The sequence below is a fragment of the Ranitomeya variabilis genome, chromosome 5 (genome assembly GCF_051348905.1).
Source record: "Ranitomeya variabilis isolate aRanVar5 chromosome 5, aRanVar5.hap1, whole genome shotgun sequence".
NCBI classification, from domain to species: domain Eukaryota; kingdom Metazoa; phylum Chordata; class Amphibia; order Anura; family Dendrobatidae; genus Ranitomeya; species Ranitomeya variabilis.
Window position 1 is genome coordinate 666,935,051 of NC_135236.1, and position 17,932 is coordinate 666,952,982.

The 17,932-nt window shown below is 48.1% G+C and overlaps 1 protein-coding gene across 1 annotated transcript; it reads right to left on the reverse strand.

Annotated features, from left to right (window-relative positions):
• Positions 1-459: 459 nt before the first annotated feature.
• SLC37A3 (solute carrier family 37 member 3) lies at positions 460-16,921 on the reverse strand. The gene is made up of 15 exons (XM_077266675.1): positions 16,789-16,921; positions 16,419-16,584; positions 14,027-14,141; positions 13,852-13,944; positions 12,964-13,047; positions 12,106-12,251; positions 11,636-11,732; positions 11,426-11,510; positions 11,156-11,343; positions 3,913-4,054; positions 3,731-3,832; positions 3,425-3,472; positions 2,460-2,611; positions 1,750-1,815; positions 460-898 (listed from the first exon to the last, which is right to left on the reverse strand). The coding sequence occupies exons 2-15, from the start codon at positions 16,517-16,519 to the stop codon at positions 806-808; spliced, it is 1,512 nt and encodes a 503-aa protein (XP_077122790.1). The 5' UTR covers positions 16,520-16,584; positions 16,789-16,921; the 3' UTR covers positions 460-805.
• Positions 16,922-17,932: the final 1,011 nt, after the last annotated feature.

A 17,932-nucleotide genomic window follows, 5' to 3' on the forward strand; every position in this document is an offset into this window, starting at 1 on the left:
TGATCGTTTTGCACCATAAAACGGTCAGTAAAAAAGGTGAAAATCACAATTTCCAATTTTTTAACATTGAAAAAACAAATAATAATAATAATAATAATAATAGTAAAAAAAGGCAGCTTATTTTTTTTTTTCTAACTTATGTGTTCCCCAGGCACAGAATATAGGCGTCCGAGTCTCAAGAAAGCAGAAGCAGCTTGGAAATTGTGCTACATGTAGTGTGTACAGCGGTCAGAAAAAAATAAAATAAATAAACCATAGAATAAGGACCAGATAATTACATTTTTGATAAACTATAATTGAGAAAAAAAAAAAAAAAAATTATATATATATATATATATATATATATATATATATATATATATATATATATATATATATATATATATATAATTCCGAGAATGAATTACCATATTTGGTCCGTTAATCAATGGGATATTTTTTTTTTTTTTGTTTCTTTCTGCAACTCCTATCCAAAAATTCTATTAATTTTGTATTTGTCAATTTAAGATCTGTGGAATAAAAATTGAATGAAGTCAGCAAGAAATACACCGGATAATTCAATTTCTTATCCACAAGATCTTAAGACAGAAAGAAAAAAAAAAAAAAATAGTAATAATAATAATAAAAAAAAAAAAACATTGAAAGGCAAAAATCCATTCCCACAAATTGCTTTCCAGCCTGCCGAAAATAATCCACACTTCACAGCCCCTCCTGTTCCTCCTTTCTGCGCGCTGTGACGTCACTGTGTCAGCGATGCCTCCGGGCGTCTCTTACGGGTTTTGACATCGGTCATTGGTAGTAATTGTCACCCCGCCAGCCGAGCCGTCCGCCTGTTCCTCGATGCTGGTCTGATCTCCCGGACGATCAGAGGAATGATGAAGAGGATGGTCAGGAAAGTCTGCGGAGAACGGAAGCTTGGGTCAGTCACAGACCAGAACTAGGCGACCATAGAGGAGCCGACACCTGCAGCCTGCAGACCCCTATATCTGTTCTCTACCCCATATACTCATTCCACTGTCTCTGTCTTTGGAGGACTCGACATGTCCATGCCCTGTAAGGCCAGCCCATTGGAGTCACTGGGCACCATGCAGTACCACCATTTCCCCTCTGGAGGTGCTGCAAGAAAACAGAACGGCAGCCAAGATCCTCCATAGATAAAAGTCAATGGCTAGGGAGATCAGGGGGGGATTTAAAGAAACACCCTTTATGTTGGGTATTTTTGGGTACTCCCCCAAAAAGAGAGAAATGCTGGAATTATATTAGGTGACTGATATTTAAGCAATTCCCCATATTTAAGTAAATGTAATAGGATTTATCTACCAAATATTGATGGGATTGTCCCATTCTGGGTCTTTTATGTCAAATCCACCACTAGGTGGCCCCGATGTATGCCCTCGGGGTGGAGAGGTGTCTGGCATGTGCGGCTCTCGACATTCATTTCTACGGGATCTCAAAAAAAAAAAATTGCAGAGCGCCCACTGAAATGAATAAAGAGGGCAGTGACCCATCCTCTGTTAACAAATAAGCAGAGCGCACTGTCAGTGCACATTGTAAAGTGAGTAACAGAGCGAACTGTCAGTGCAGGTTGTAAAGTTAATGACAGTGTGCTCTGTCGCAGTTTCATTAATACTGATCGGAGCCAAAATAAAACTTCACTAGGTTGACAAAAACAGTAGGCTGCAGACAAAAATATATATAACCCCAAAAAATATCATAGAAAGGAAATGGGATAATACATTCTTCTCTTACCATAAGGATGAAGAAATAGAAAACCCACATCCAGCCCAGGGCGCCCTGTATCACCGACACCAGCACCTGCGGGAGAGAGAGTCAGAACCGGAGTAGTCATACATGGACAATACAGATCCATCTCGTGTCTGTCGATATATCCTGTCACAACTGGGCTTTCACTGCAGAGTAAACTTATAGCCACACACATATCGGGGGGCTGTGATCTGCCCACACTTATACAGTCACAGCTGAGTGCACTGCACCCCTGCATTCACCAGATGTAACCCATGCCATACAGTTACGGGGCTGAAGGGTTCTTTCCGGCTTCATAAATGGATATTGTGTCGGATAGAGAAGGTAAGAAAAAGCAATTTTGCACTTTACAGCTTGTTAAAATTTTCATCCGTTCTTGAAATATTAACGTTTTTCTTTTGTTTACAGCTCGTTGCCTAGGAGACCGACCACCGCTGCTTTCTAGTTTATAAGCAAAAAGTGTTAATATCTCCAGAACGGCTGCAAATTTTAACAAGCAGTAAATTGCAAAATTACTTGTTTTTACAAACACTAGCCAAATTTTATATATATATAAATATTTATTTTAAAAAGTGTGAATTCTCCTTTAAATAGCCACCTTACTTCCTACACACTCCATAGAACTGAACTGACTGGCCTCAGTAGATTATATTCATGCACCCCAAACAGGCATTATCCACAACTCATGAACCTACCTGGCCTAACGCGGCCCCGACGCTGCCTGTACCGTCCACGATGCCGGTGACCGTGGCCAGAGCCTCGCTGCTGCCTCTGACCATCTCCTGCCGCCCGAGGTCCGCAGAGATTGCAGAACTGATCATGTTGGAGGGACCCCCAATGAAAAATCCTACGAAGAAGCACATTTTCCAGTAAGGATTAGACAATGGTTTGCCAGTATTGCTGGTCTTCTCTCGTTCCCAACCCCCAGGGGCTGACATTTGTAAACGCGTATGGGCGGTGTCACATTTGGGACAAGCTGCGAGCCCATCTAGAAAACCAGGGGCCATGGCAAAACCCTGATATTGTTTACAGCCTCTCACACTTTTTTTTTTTTTGTGTGTAGCTAAAGACTGAGCTTGCTTCACTGGCGCAGTAAAAAGTTGTTGTCCAATTGAGGAAAAAAAAATATTTTTGCTCAGATCACTATTAACAAAACGGCAACAGAGCGCACTGTCAGTGCACATTGTAAGATGAACACCTTGCTTGCAAAACCAGTGCGGCCGTCCCCGGCAAGTGATATCACTGGCAGGGGCTTCTCTGGTCTCTGCAAACTGGGTATCCGTCTTACAACCGCAGTGCCAGTGCGCTTGGTTGCCGCATCATTACCCCTGATCTGAACCAGCGAAAGAGTGCACTGTCACTGTGCACATCCCATAGTGACAGAGCTGGGACTAACTAGCCCAGGCCCCTGAAAAGAAGGTCACTGATGACACTTTATTTCAGGATTTGGGGTTCAATTTCTTTAAAGGGGCAGTCAAACACAAATTAACGCAATATTTTCATACATCCGATTTTTGTGGCGATGCAGAAAACATTTTTTTTTGTTGTGTGATATCTTGATATCTGGATTGGGAAAAAAAAGTGTGCATGACGGGGGGGGGGGGCTCTGCATGTGCAAAAGAAAGATGCTCAGGGGTGTATGAGAATTCGGGAGCCATACCTGTGATTGCCATGAGGAGGCCGTTGATCAGCTTACTGTTCGGTGAACCTAAGAACAGGAAAATCAACAGTTAACTCCACCCGATGACGAGACACTGTACCAAACCCTCAGCTTTCTTATGGCAGCTAATGAGTTAAACCACATCAATCCCTGATCTCGAGGGAAACCGCAGACGCGGCAGCAATAGACGTTATCTACTTCCCCTTTCTCTGCGAAACACCAAGACCACCCAGTACAGTCAGCCGATACCAGCATCCTATGTACTGGTTTGTACTGGGATCACCCCCACACACCACAGCGACTCACGGCTGTATCCAAACAGGGAGCCCACGGCGAGCAGCAGACTCACGGCCAGGACCGGGGACCTCTGCTGCATCAGGTCAGAGATCCATCCTTGGATGGTGCCACCTGAAGGAGGGGGCAGAGCGAAACACTTTAGGACCAAGCGATTCCTACGGGAGTCTGAGAGAAAATAAATAATCCCTCACCTATGATTCCGCCTATGTCGTACCAGATGGACAGCTGGTCGGCCTCGGCCTCCTTCCAGTGGAAGTTATTGCTCAGGTAAAAGGGCAGCCAGAAGAAGAAGGAATAGTTGACCAACTTCAGACAGGCGTAGGCCAGAGAATACTACACAAGAGAACAGAGATTACACCTACGGAATCAGAGCAGCGCCTCCACAAACAGCACCCCCTTTACCTACAGGCCATGTCTGGTATTGCAGCTCATTCTTACTACGGTAAATGGGGCTGAACAGCAATAGCGACTATCAAAAGGGATGCCATAAAGGTGGTCACCCCCAAATCTGACACAGGGGCTGCAGATTTTCAGTTCTGGATTCAGGAAAGCTGGGTGATGATGACTGTGGAGGCCATAATCATAAGGCAAAGGTATAATGTCCTTCTCATAGCGAGGCAATAACCTCCACTGACACAATCTACACAGTGACTGCACCAGCAGAATAGTGAGTGCAGCTCTGGAGTATAATTCAGGATTTAACTCAGGATCAGTAATGTAATGTATGTACACAGTGACTGCACCAGCAGAATAGTGAGTGCAGCTCTGGAGTATAATTCAGGATTTAACTCAGGATCAGTAATGTAATGTATGTACACAGTGACTGCACCAGCAGAATAGTGAGTGCAGCTCCGGAGTATAATTCAGGATTTAACTCAGGATCAGTAAGAGTGGCTGGGACCCTAGGAGGTAGTGAATTTTGGATAACTAGAGGAGGAAGACCTGTGAAGACACAGACTTCAAGGTTAGATTTCAGAAAGGCAGATTTTAAGGGACTCCGAAAAGAATCTGAGGGATCCAATGTCCTTAAGGACAAAAATGTCCAGGAAGGATGTGAAATCTTGAAAAATTAGATTCTCAAAGCACAATCGTTAACAATTCCGAAAAGAGGGAAGAATAGGAAGCATTTAAGGAAACCAGGATGGATGAACACAGAACTTAAACACATGCTAAAAAGGAAGAAACAAATGTTTATCAAATGGAAAGAGTGAGGCATATCTAAAGAAGAATATAATGCTGTCTGCAGAACCTGCAGGGCACGAATCAGATTATCTAAAGCTGACAATTAATTAAGGCTTGCAAGAGACGTCAAAAGCAATAAAATAGGATTTTGGGGATATGTCAAAAGTAAAGTCAAAAGATGCTATAGGATTTTTACAGGATGGAAATTATGGAATGGTAAGAAAGGATGTTGAAAAGGCTGAACTTTTAAATTCCTATTTTGCATCTGTTTTCTCTCAGAAAGGAAATGTAACATCAACTGATCTTCACTGTCCTATTAAAGGAATAGAACAATCCAGGAAATCAATAAACAGAAAGATAGTGAGGAAACACTTAGCTAACATAAATTAATTCAAGTCTCCAGGTCCAGATGAATTACACCCCAGATTAATGAAGGAGATAGCAGAAGAAATTTTTGAACCACTCTCCATAATCTTTGAAAATTCTTGGAGAACAGAAGTCCCAGAAGACTGGAGAAGAGCAAATGTTGTTCCTATCTTCAAAAAGGGGAAGAAGGTGGACCCAGGGAACTATGGGCCGGTGAGTGACTTCCATACCAGGAAAGATCTTTGAACAAATTATTAAACAACATGTATGTAAGTCCCTGGATAAGAATGAAGTGATTAACCAGATACAGCATGGGTTTGTAACTAATAAGTCACGTCAGACTAACTTAATTTCCTTCTATGACAGAATCACTGACTGGGTGGATCAGGGAAATGCTGTAGATATAGTATATCTTGACTTCAGCAAAGCATTTGACAAAGTATCTCACAACATCCTTATTGAAAAAAAAAAAAAGAGTAAGTATGGAATGGACAAGGCAACTGTTAGGTGGATTCATAACTGGCTTAGTGATAGGACCCAAAGAGTGGTCATAAATGGCTGTGCATCCAGTTGGAAGAATGTCTCAAGTGGGGTACCACATGGCTCTGTCCCGGACCCTGTATTGTTCAACATCTTTATCAATGATTTAGATGAAGGAATTGAGGGTACACTGAATAAATTTGCTGATGACACAAAGCTAGGCGGGATAGCTAATACTAGAGAAAAGAGAGGAATCAAAAAGACATACATAAACTAGAGCAGTGAGCAGCAACTAACAGAATGGTTTTTAATCAGGAAAAATGCAAAGTACTACATCTGGGCAATAAAAATGAAAAAAGCATATACAGATTGGGAGGAATAGGGCTAAGCAACAGCACGTGTGAAAAAGACTTGGATATACTAACAGACTTCCCTCTGCTCTTTGCTTTCATATGGTATGCCTTTCAGCTAACCCCCAACTTACTCTGTGATATTTATGACCTTGTTTACTCTGGCTTGATTGTATGCATCTGGTCCACCCTTAATTCTCTGACCAAGATGAGCAGAGACCACTCCTCTCTGCTCCACACCTGAACGCACTTAGTTTTCCATATATTGCATAGCACAAGTCTGCAGGACTTTAGTCTGCAGTGTGATTTCTAGAAGTGTGTTCTAAAAGTGTGGATTACATTAGAATTAAAACCTGAATTGAACCTAAAGGGAACTGGCCAATCACTGCAAACAATGTTTCTGTTTGTTGTCACTTTTACCCCTATAATCTTTCACTTTCTGCTACCTCCCCCAATCCCCACACCAAGTAAGGAACTGTTCATCTCCTCTTCAATCCTCCCCATCCATCTCACCTCCTCCTCAGAACTGTTCCTTAACATACAATCCTCTGTCTCAAAGCACAGGCAGCCCCCTCACGCTCTCTCCTGCTCCCACCTGCTAACACTATCTCTGCTCCTTCTCACTGCTGGTGATATCTCTCCAAATCCTGGTCCTCCTCACCACATTCCCACAGTCATTTCTACCTCCCATCCACGCTCCATCACAAACTTCCGTAACCTCTCTAACCTTATACCCATTCGCCCAGCCCCCGCTTCCCCAGTCCCACTAACAGGAGCTCTGTGGAACGCTCGCTCTGTCTGTAACAAGCTTTCCTACATCCATGATCTTTTTGTTACTACCAAACTTTCCTTCCTCGCCATCACCGAAACCTGGCTCACCCCTTCTGACACAGCCTCTCCTGCTGCACTCTCTTACGGTGGCTTCCACCTTTCTCACACACCCCGCCCCAGCAGCAAGCATGGTGGAGGAGTTGGTTTTCTCCTGTCAGATAACTGCTCCTTCACCCCAATCCCACTGCCACCCTCTGTTACCCTCCCTTCCTTTGAGGTGCACTCTGTGCGCATCTACTCCCCCTCCAACCTCCAACTGGCTGTCATTTACCGCCCCCCAGGGCCAGCCACCATCTTCTTTGACCACTTCACCACCTGGCTACTTCATTTCCTTTCTGCAGACATCCCCACTATCATCATGGGCGATTTCAACATCCCCATTGACACTTCCCTCTCAGCTGCCACTAAACTTCTATCTCTCTCTTCCTCCTTCGGCCTCACTCAATGGTCTTCTGTAGCCACTCACAAAGATGGTCACACACTGGACCTCATCTTCACCCGCCTCTGCTCCCTATCTAACCTCTCTAACTCACCTCTTCCTCTCTCTGACCACAACCTTCTCACATTCTCATCTCTCTCCACTCCATGTCTAGAGTCCCCACCCCACAAACTTTCACACCCTCGCAGAAATCTTAAACATTTTGACCTACATTCATTCTCTGAATCCCTCCTCCCTCTCACAGACATAAGTTCCATACACAATGCGGATGACGCTGCCGCTCTATATAACGCCACAATAGCTGTAGCTTTGGAATCTGCTGCCCCACTTACACATACCAAAGCTCGCAAAATCAACAGACAGCCCTGGCACACCAGCCTGACCAAAGAACTGAGGCGAGCTTCCAGGGCTGCTGAGCGCAGATGGAAAAGATCCCACTCCAACGACCACTTAATCGCATTCAAACAGTCCCTCATTACTTTCAAGACTGCACTCGCCACAGCAAAACAAACCTACTTCTCATCTCTCATATCCTCCCTGTCTCACAACCCTAAACAGTTATTCAACACCTTCAATTCTCTCCTCCGTCCCCCAGCACCTCCTCCCTCCTCACTTATCTCTGCTGAAGACTTTGCCTCATTCTTCAAGCAGAAGATTGATAACATCAGAGACAGTTTTGGTCAACAAGCCCCAGAGCCCTTCCTCCCAACTTCCCTACCCTCCACCTCCAAAACCAACTACTCCACCATTACAGAAGATCAACTCGCCACTCTACTCTCAAGATCGCATTTCACCACCTGTGCACTTGACCCGCTCCCATCCCACCTCATCCCAAACCTCACCACAATCTTCATCCCAACCCTAACCCATCTCTTCAACCTATCACTAACAACTGGTGTTTTCCCCTCAAGCTTTAAACATGCCTCCATCACACCTATCCTCAAAAAGCCCTCTCTTGACCCATCCTCTGTATCTAGCTATCGCCCTATATCACTTCTCCCCTATGCCTCAAAACTACTGGAACAACACGTCTACCTTGAACTGTCCTCCCATCTCTCTTCTTGCTCCCTCTTTGACCGCTTACAATCTGGCTTCCGGTCACACCATTCCACTGAAACTACGCTAACTAAGGTCACCAATGACCTCTTAACCGCCAAGAGCAAGCGACACTACTCTGTTCTCCTCCTCCTCGACCTGTCGGCTGCCTTTGACACAGTGGACCATTCCCTATTATTACAGACCCTCTCATCCCTTGGCATCACAGACTTGGCCCTATCCTGGATCTCATCATACCTAACAGACCGGACATTCAGCGTCTCCCACTCACACACCACCTCCTCACCTCGCCCCCTCTCTGTCGGAGTCCCACAAGGTTCAGTCCTTGGGCCCCTGCTCTTCTCCATTTACACTTTTGGCCTGGGACAGCTCATAGAATCTCATGGCTTTCAGTATCACCTCTATGCTGATGACACACAGATCTACATCTCTGGACCAGATATCACCTCCCTACTAACCAGAATCCCTCAATGTCTGTCCACTATTTCATCCTTCTTCTCCGCTAAATTTCTGAAACTTAACATGGACAAAACAGAATTCCTCATCTTTCCCCCATCTCACGTGACCCCCCCAACGAACCTATCCATTACAGTAAATGGCTGCCCACTCTCCCCAGTCCCACAAGCTCGCTGCCTCGGGGTAATCCTTGACGCTGATCTCTCCTTCAAACCACATATCCAAGCCCTTTCCACTTCCTGCCGACTTCAACTCAAAAATATTGCACGAATCCGTTCATTCCTCAACCAAGAATCTGCAAAAACCCTAGTCCATGCCCTCATCATCTCTCGCCTTGACTACTGCAACCTCCTGCTCTGTGGCCTCCCCTCAAACACTCTCGCACCCCTCCAATCTATTCTAAACTCTGCTGCCTGACTAATCCACCTGTCCCCCCGCTATTCTCCGGCCTCTCCCCTCTGTCAATCCCTTCACTGGCTCCCCATTGCCCAGAGACTCCAGTACAAAACCCTAACCATGACATACAAAGCCATCCACAACCTGTCTCCTCCATACATCTGTGACCTCATCTCCCGGTACTTTCCTGCACGCAACCTCCGATCCTCACAAGATCTCCTTCTCTACTCCCCTCTTATCTCCTCTTCCCACAATCGTATACAAGATTTCTCTCGCGTATCACCCCTACTCTGGAACCCTCTACCACAACACATCAGACTCTCGCCCACCATCGAAACCTTCAAAAAGAATCTGAAGACCCACCTCTTCCGACAAGCCTACAACCTGCAGTAACCACCGATCGACCAAACCGCTGCAAGACCAGCTCTACCCTCACCTACTGTATCCTCACCCATCCCTTGTAGATTGTGAGCCTTCGTGGGCAGGGTCCTCTCTCCTACTGTACCAGTTATGACTTGTAGTGTTCAAGATTATTGTACTTGTTTTTATTATGTATACCCCTTCTCACTTGTAAAGCGCCATGGAATAAATGGCGCTATAACAATAAATAATAATAATAGATCACAGACTGACCATGAGTCAACAGTGTGATGCAGCAGCAAAAAAGGCAAATACAATTCTGGGAAGTATTAACAGAAGCATACAGTCTAGATCACGTGTAGTCATTATTGCTCTCTACTCCTCTTTGGTCAGACCTCATCTGGAATACTGTGTCCAGTTTTGGGCACATTTAAAAAAAAAAACAAAAAAAAACAAAACACATCAACAAACTGGAGCAAGTTCAGAGAAGAGCGACAAGAATGAGGACATGGTTTGCAGACCGGTCACATGAGGAACGGTTACAGGATTTGGGAATGTTTAACTTGCAAAAAAGAAGACTGAGAGGAGACGTAATAGCTGTCTACAAATATCTCAAGGGCTGTCACATTGTAGAAGGATCATCAATATTTTTATTTGCACAAAGAAAGACTAGAAGCGATGGGATGAAACTGACTGGGGGGAGACACAGATTAGATATTAGAAAAAAAAAAAACTTTTTGACAGTGAGGGTGATCAATGAGTGGAAGAGGCGGCCAGGAGAGGTGGTGAGTTCTACTTCAATGGAAGTCTTCAAACAGAGGCTGGACAGACATCTGTCTGGGATGATTTAGTGAATCCTGCTTTAAGCAGGAGGATGGACCAGATGATCGAGGAGGTCCCTTCCAACTCTACCAATCTATGATTCTATGACTGCGCCAGCAGAATAGTGAGTGCAGCTCTGGGGTATAATACAGGAGGTAACTCAGGGTCAGTAATGTAATGTATGTACACAGTGACTGCACCAGCAGAATAGTGAGTGCAGCTCTGGGGTATAATACAGGATGTAACTCAGGATCAGTAATGTAATGTATGTACACAGTGACTGCACCAGCAGAATAGTGAGTGCAGCTCTGGAGTATAATACAGGATGTAACTCAGGATCAGTAATGTAATATATGTACACAGAGACTGCACCAGCAGAATAGTGAGTGCAGCTCAGGGGTATAATACAGGATGTAACTCAGGATCAGTAATGTAATGTATGTACACAGTGACTGCACCAGCAGAATAGTGAGTGCAGCTCTGGAGTATAATACAGGATGTAACTCAGGATCAGTAATGTAATATATGTACACAGAGACTGCACCAGCAGAATAGTGAGTGCAGCTCAGGGGTATAATACAGGATGTAACTCAGGATCAGTAATGTAATGTATGTACACAGTGACTGCACCAGCAGAATAGTGAGTGCAGCTCTGGAGTTGACCATGCCACTATATGGAACAAGACTGGCGCTCACCAGTAATACTCCGGGTAAGCAGCAGGCCTGTACGAAGCCGATCGCTTTGGTCTGACTGACAGCAGTGTTAGGAGTCTGTATGGAGTAGTTGGACTCGCTGTCGCCCTCGTCCTCATCCATGAGGGGTCGGTTGGCCTCCTCCTCCTGTGCTGCGCTCTCGTCCTCCTGCTCCCCAGCATCGGGCAGACCTATGAATATAATGATGGAGACCATGGGCCTCACTGCACCGTGACACGGATTCCTATGGTCGGGTTACCGTCGGCGACTTACCCAGCTCTTTCGGCGAAGTCACCAGCCCGAAGAATATAACCAGCCCTCCGGCAAACTGCACCGAAGCCGTCACCAGGAAGGCGTACTGCGGAGAGACACGGGAGCGGTGAGGTCGCCAGGAGAGGAGAATGGCTACCGCTCATCGTAGAGGGGGCTCGCCGGCCTCGTGGGCCTATAGCCAGCCCCCGATTACAGTCTACAGCCGCGTACCTCGTATCCATACTGGAGGACCGATGACGCAAGGAAGGCCCCCAAAATATTTCCCACAGAAGCACAGGCGCTCCACAGTCCGAACACCACTCCGCGTCTGTACGGGGAGAAAGAACACAACATGGCGTCACCTCCTCACTCTGCGGACAGCCGGATGCCCCAATATAGGGGAACAATCAGCAATTAAAGGGGCGTATCAGCCGTGAATCTGACAGGACCCCCCCACTATTTCATAACATAAAGAGACAGTGCAGCACAGAGGCTCCTCTATGTAGTTTTCCATATTTTTTATTTTTTTTTAAACTTTATTTAATAGTCCCCTTAGGGGACTTGAAGCTGTGATCAGCCGATCGCCTGTCCTGTACCTATAGGGCTTCAGGGCTGCTATGTGTAACAGACATCGCGGTTATAATGACAGGCGTGGGGATCTGGTTTGTTTAAACAAAAGCGTAGATTAAACAAAAGCGTACCCCGATTTCCCGAACCAGTTCCCCATGACGGCCACCACGCAGGGCCACCCCGTCGACTGCAGAAGCCCGTTAATCACCCACGTGACGCAGTAGAAGATCTTATTGTAGAAGTGCAGCCATTCGGTGACTGTGCCGAACACGAACATCTGAAATAGACAAAGGGGAGGGGACAGAGTCACATGACGGAGGCGGCCATCGTACCATTCCCCAATGAAGCAGTTACATTGGCCTCCACCTTAAAGAAGCAGAATTAACCTGTCGGGAGACGAAGAGACACAGATTTAGTAACGGGTTGTGAAACCTCGCGGCGAAGAGGAACCTTCTCTCTACAGGAAACAGCCTCCGATTCCTGAAACCCTGACATCTACGGCCGCCCCACCCCATAAAGCCACAGGGGTGGAGGCTTCCGAGTGTCTCATTAGGTTCAAGGGGCTGTGTAATGTTAGGAAATGTCAACGCCCTGCCAGAAACAGCGCCACATAGGACTAGTGGCAGGACCTGGTATTGCAGCTTAAAAAAAAAAAAGTTATCTAATTATTGCCCAAATGAAAAAATGTACTAAATCGCTAATGTACTTACACACTGAATACTGAATACATCACCGCTGCAGCAAAATAGAAGTCGCTGATTGGCTGCAGCAGTCACCCGATACCCTTTCACCAATAGGGAGGAAGGTATATATTATTTTTGGTATGTATTTTTTTTTTTTAATAGTAGCATCTTTTAATATAAACTGAAAGCTGCAGTACCGGGCATGGCCACTAGACAAAAGAGGCGCTGTTTCTAGGAGAAAATTTATTCTGCTGTTATGGTGCCACCGAGTGGTAAGCTCTTGGAACAGGTACAACCATTACTCACCATTACTGCGGACCAGCACATGCCAAAAGTAAGGACGTAGCGCATGTTCAACCGATCCCCGATGATCCCACTGATAAAGAGACCCTGCAACCAGAACAAACCATAGAACATAAGGGATCCCCCAAATAGGAGGAAGGACGAGCAGCTACATAGAACACACTCCCCCAATACACACTGCGCAATGCTTCCTATCCCCTCTGGGGGTGCTGCAGGAATACTACAGCTCCTGAACCCTTTAAGAGGACAATCCCTTTAATAGGAAGCCCCTGTTTAGATTGCATTCACATGCAACTTTTTGCAGTAGCTTTTTCAGGTAAATGGTAGGAAAAAAAAGAATTAAAAAAAAAAAAAAAATGCACGAAATCTGATTATCCACCCCACCCGAAAAAAAAAAAAAAAGGCATAAAGGAGCCCTTAAAGGGGATGTCTGGGCGCATAAAAAAATAAATAAAAAGGTGAAAATTAAAAAGTAATATGTCACTGATTCTACATTCATGATTCCCAAGACCCCAACTTGTTTCTGTACTTCCAGCCTTGTGACCGCTGCGGCCAATCACTGGCCACAATGGTTTACAATACACATGCTGAAGCAAACTTTTTTTTTTTTTTTAACTAAATCCTAAGATTTAAGGTGTGGAATAATGAGCAAATAAATACTCAGGTCGTCTGATTTGCTCTTGGAATGAACTACAACTCCCAGCATGGTCCGACAGCTGCAGGTTAGAACCTCCGAACCTCACGGACGTGATCTGACCTGTAGGACCGAGGGTCTCCTGCCCATAATCAGCAACCATCAATGATGTAAGAAAATCGGCCGATGCGGATTTAAAGGCACGGTACGATCAGCCTTGGGAGATCAAAAGATCCTTTAAAGGGACGGGGACTCACCGTTGCATACGCGAAGAGGAAGATGGTGTCCAGTAGCCCCAGGAAGATGGTGGCCGACTTGTCGTTGGGAAATAGATGATTGTCATTCCAGGTCTGAAAGAGTTAAACAGATTTTACACCCCACCCCCATCTCGCGGCACGGCAGATTATCAGCGTCTGTGGATCGGGGGCTCACCACGTTGGGGTCCACGTTGTAGATGGAGACGTTCAGGTCGGTCGGGGTCCACTGGTTGCTGATGCTGACCTTCACGTTACTGAATGCCTTCCTGGAGGCGTGGAGCAGAGAGTAGCTGCGGAGCAAGAGAGGGGGTCAGCCGCCAAACATTCCGGATTATCGGACGGAGGAGTCCAATCACTGACAGCAAACGGTCCGACGTATGGCAGCAGCCAATCAGCACGCCCCGACAGCTTCACCTGGAATTCAGGTCAGACCGGGCGAGTCTGGGACGGCGGCCAACAGGAGTCATGAGACTACAGCACAGGGGAAAGGATCCCGCGCCGCGCCCTGCGGCCGTACAGACGTGTGCAAAAGGAGCGAATCATGGGGAAGTCTGGTAATCCAGAAAATGTCAGAACGCAGCATCTGCTGGGAAACACCGCTGCCAGAGCAAAGGGACGGATCACATCTCATACCTGTGAGCGCGCAGGAGCCAGGGCCCCCCCTCCAGGCTGAGAAAGGCACGGGCACCCCCCGAATAGAGGAAGGCACGGGCGCCAGAGGCTCCCCCAAATAGAGGAAGGCGCCAGAGGATCCCCCCATAGAGAAAGGCGCCAGAGGCCCCCCCAAATAGAGGAAGGCACCAGAGGCTCCCCCCCAAATAGAGGAAGGCACAGGCACCAGAGGCTCCCCCCAAATAGAGGAAGGCGCCAGAGGCCCCCCCCCCCAAAATAGAGAAAGGCGCCAGAGGCTCCCCCCCAAAATAGAGAAAGGCGCCAGAGGCTCCCCCCCAAATAGAGAAAGGCACAGGCACCAGAGGCTCCCCCCCAAATAGAGGAAGGTGCCAGAGGATCCCCCCCAAATAGAGAAAGGCACAGGCACCAGAGGCTCCCCCAAATAGAGGAAGGCGCCAGAGGATCCCCCCATAGAGAAAGGCGCCAGAGGCCCCCCAAATAGAGGAAGGCACCAGAGGCTCCCCCCAAATAGAGGAAGGCGCCAGAGGCCCCCCCCCCAAAAATAGAGAAAGGCGCCAGAGGCTCCCCCCCAAAATAGAGAAAGGCGCCAGAGGCTCCCCCCCAAATAGAGAAAGGCACAGGCACCAGAGGCTCCCCCCAAATAGAGGAAGGCGCCAGAGGCTCCCCCCCAAAATAGAGAAAGGCACAGACACCAGAGGCTCCCCCCCAAATAGAGGAAGGTGCCAGAGCCTCCCCCCGAAATAGAGGAAGGCACGGGCACCAGAGGCTCCCCCCAAAATAGAGGAAGGCGCCAGAGGCTCCCCCCAAATAGAGGAAGGCACAGGCACCAGAGGCTCCCCCCAAATAGAGGAAGGCACCAGAGGCTCCCCCCAAATAGAGGAAGGCACAGGCACCAGAGGCTCCCCCCCAAATAGAGGAAGGCACAGGCACCAGAGGCTCCCCCCCAAATAGAGGAAGGCGCCAGAGGCTCCCCCCAAATAGAGGAAGGCACAGGCACCAGAGGCTCCCCCCCAAATAGAGGAAGGCACCAGAGGCTCCCCCCAAATAGAGGAAGGCACAGGCACCAGAGGCTCCCCCCAAATAGAGGAAGGCACCAGAGGCTCCCCCCAAATAGAGGAAGGCACAGGCACCAGAGGCTCCCCCCAAATAGAGGAAGGCACAGGCACCAGAGGCTCCCCCCAAATAGAGGAAGGCACAGGCACCAGAGGCTCCCCCCCCAAATAGAGGAAGGCGCCAGAGGCTCCCCCCAAATAGAGGAAGGCGCCAGAGGCTCCCCCCAAATAGAGGAAGGCGCCAGAGGCTCCCCCCCAAATAGAGGAAGGCGCCAGAGGCTCCCCCCCAAATAGAGGAAGGCGCCAGAGGCTCCCCCCCAAATAGAGGAAGGCGCCAGAGGCTCCCCCCCAAATAGAGGAAGGCGCCAGAGGCTCCCCCCCAAATAGAGGAAGGCGCCAGGGGCTCCCCCCCAAATAGAGGAAGGCGCCAGGGGCTCCCCCCCAAATAGAGGAAGGCACGGGCGCCAGAGGCTCCCCCCCAAATAGAGGAAGGCGCCAGAGGCTCCCCCCCAAATAGAGGAAGGCGCCAGAGGCTCCCCCCCAAATAGAGGAAGGCGCCAGAGGCTCCCCCCCAAATAGAGGAAGGCGCCAGAGGCTCCCCCCAAATAGAGGAAGGCGCCAGAGGCTCCCCCCCAAATAGAGGAAGGCGCCAGAGGCTCCCCCCCAAATAGAGGAAGGCACCAGAGGCTCCCCCCCAAATAGAGGAAGGCACGGGCACCAGGTTCCAGGCAGGAGGACGTGCAGGTGCTGGGACTCGTTCCTCCCGGACATGCATTACTCCCTGGCCGGCGGTGTCGGTGCTCCTCTGGTCACTGGGGGGCGCTGAGCGCTACCACTGCCCCATCACAGGAGACCGGTACCGCCAGCTGTCAAATCACCCACCTGAAAAACGTGAGAAGGAAAACCGCCAGGTGGTGATGTGTGTACTGTGCGCAGAGCCCTCTGCGGGCGGCCGCTCTGCGGGGAGACACCGGGAACTCCATGGCGGCGGCGGCTCGTCGTGGATCAGCCCTCACACCGGCGCCTCATCGGGGGCAGTCTGCCGTCACTGGTAGGAAAGGAGAAAAAACATTGGTATTAAAGGGTCCTCCGACACAAACAGAACCCTTAAAGGTATCCTCCTAGGCTCCATCCGCCTCCATGCTATTCATGCAGCGGGTTAGTGTGGGTGTATCGCTTTAAAAATTCCCATGAATCCCCACTGCCCCATATAACACTAGTCACACTTGTCTCCCCTGTAGCCGCCTCGCACCTGCCGCAGCGTCCCCCGCTCCTCCGGCCGCGCTCAGCTCCGCTCCGTCATCCTCCCGGAGTCCGCTCATCTGGCAGCTGCAGACCCGGCAGAGGAGGACGTCAAAACAGCGAAACCCATCACGTGATTCTCCTCCCCAGAGCGGGGCACGCCGGGAGCTGTAGTCTCCAGCTTTGCAAATGGGAGGGGTTTGAAGTCCTCCCTGTATGGTGAGCGGCGGAGCCCAAACTAGTAATAAACGCAAAAAAGGTCAGAAAACAGAAGTGACATTAATTCAGAGAAATGGAAACCTTGTAAAGGGAATAATCTATATAATATATATTCTGTAAGTCTCCTGCCACCACCAGGGGGAGCTGCACTGGACACATGTCAGGGGGCAGAGCAGGACCTGAGCCTGCAAGGACATGCTCACAGGCAGCACCCACCTGCGCCCCAATACTTGCCCAGACCACCAGGGACACATATATTAACTCCTTAATGCCTCAGACCACCAGGGATACTGACATTAACCCCTTAAAACCCCAGACCACCAGAGATACTGACATTAACCCCATAAAACCCCAGACCACCAGGGATACTAACATTAACCCCATAAAACCCCAGACCACCAAGGATTACTAACATTAACCCCTTTTTATCCCAGACCACCAGGGATACTGACATTAACCCCATAAAACCCCAGACCACCAGGGGTACTGACATTAACCCCATAAAGCCCCAGACCACCAAGGATAGTAAAGTTAATGCCCCAGACCACCAAGGATACTATCGTTAACTTCTTTCTACCCCAGACCACCAGGGATACTGACATTAATCCCTTAATGCCCCAAACCACCAAGGATATTAACATAAACCTCCAGGGATAATAAAGTTAACCCCTTAATGCTCCAAGGCACCAGAGATTGCTAACATTAACCCCTTAGTGCTCCAGACCACCAGGGATACTAAAATGAACCCCTTACCGGCCCAGACCACCAGGGATACTGACTTTAGTGGCCTTATAACTCAGGACCACCATGAATAATGACATTAACCCCTTAATGTCCCAGACCACTACGGATGCTAACATATCTGCACCCGATCACCAGGAATACTAATATAAAAATTTCAATGCCCCAAACTACGAGAGATACTAAAATTAACC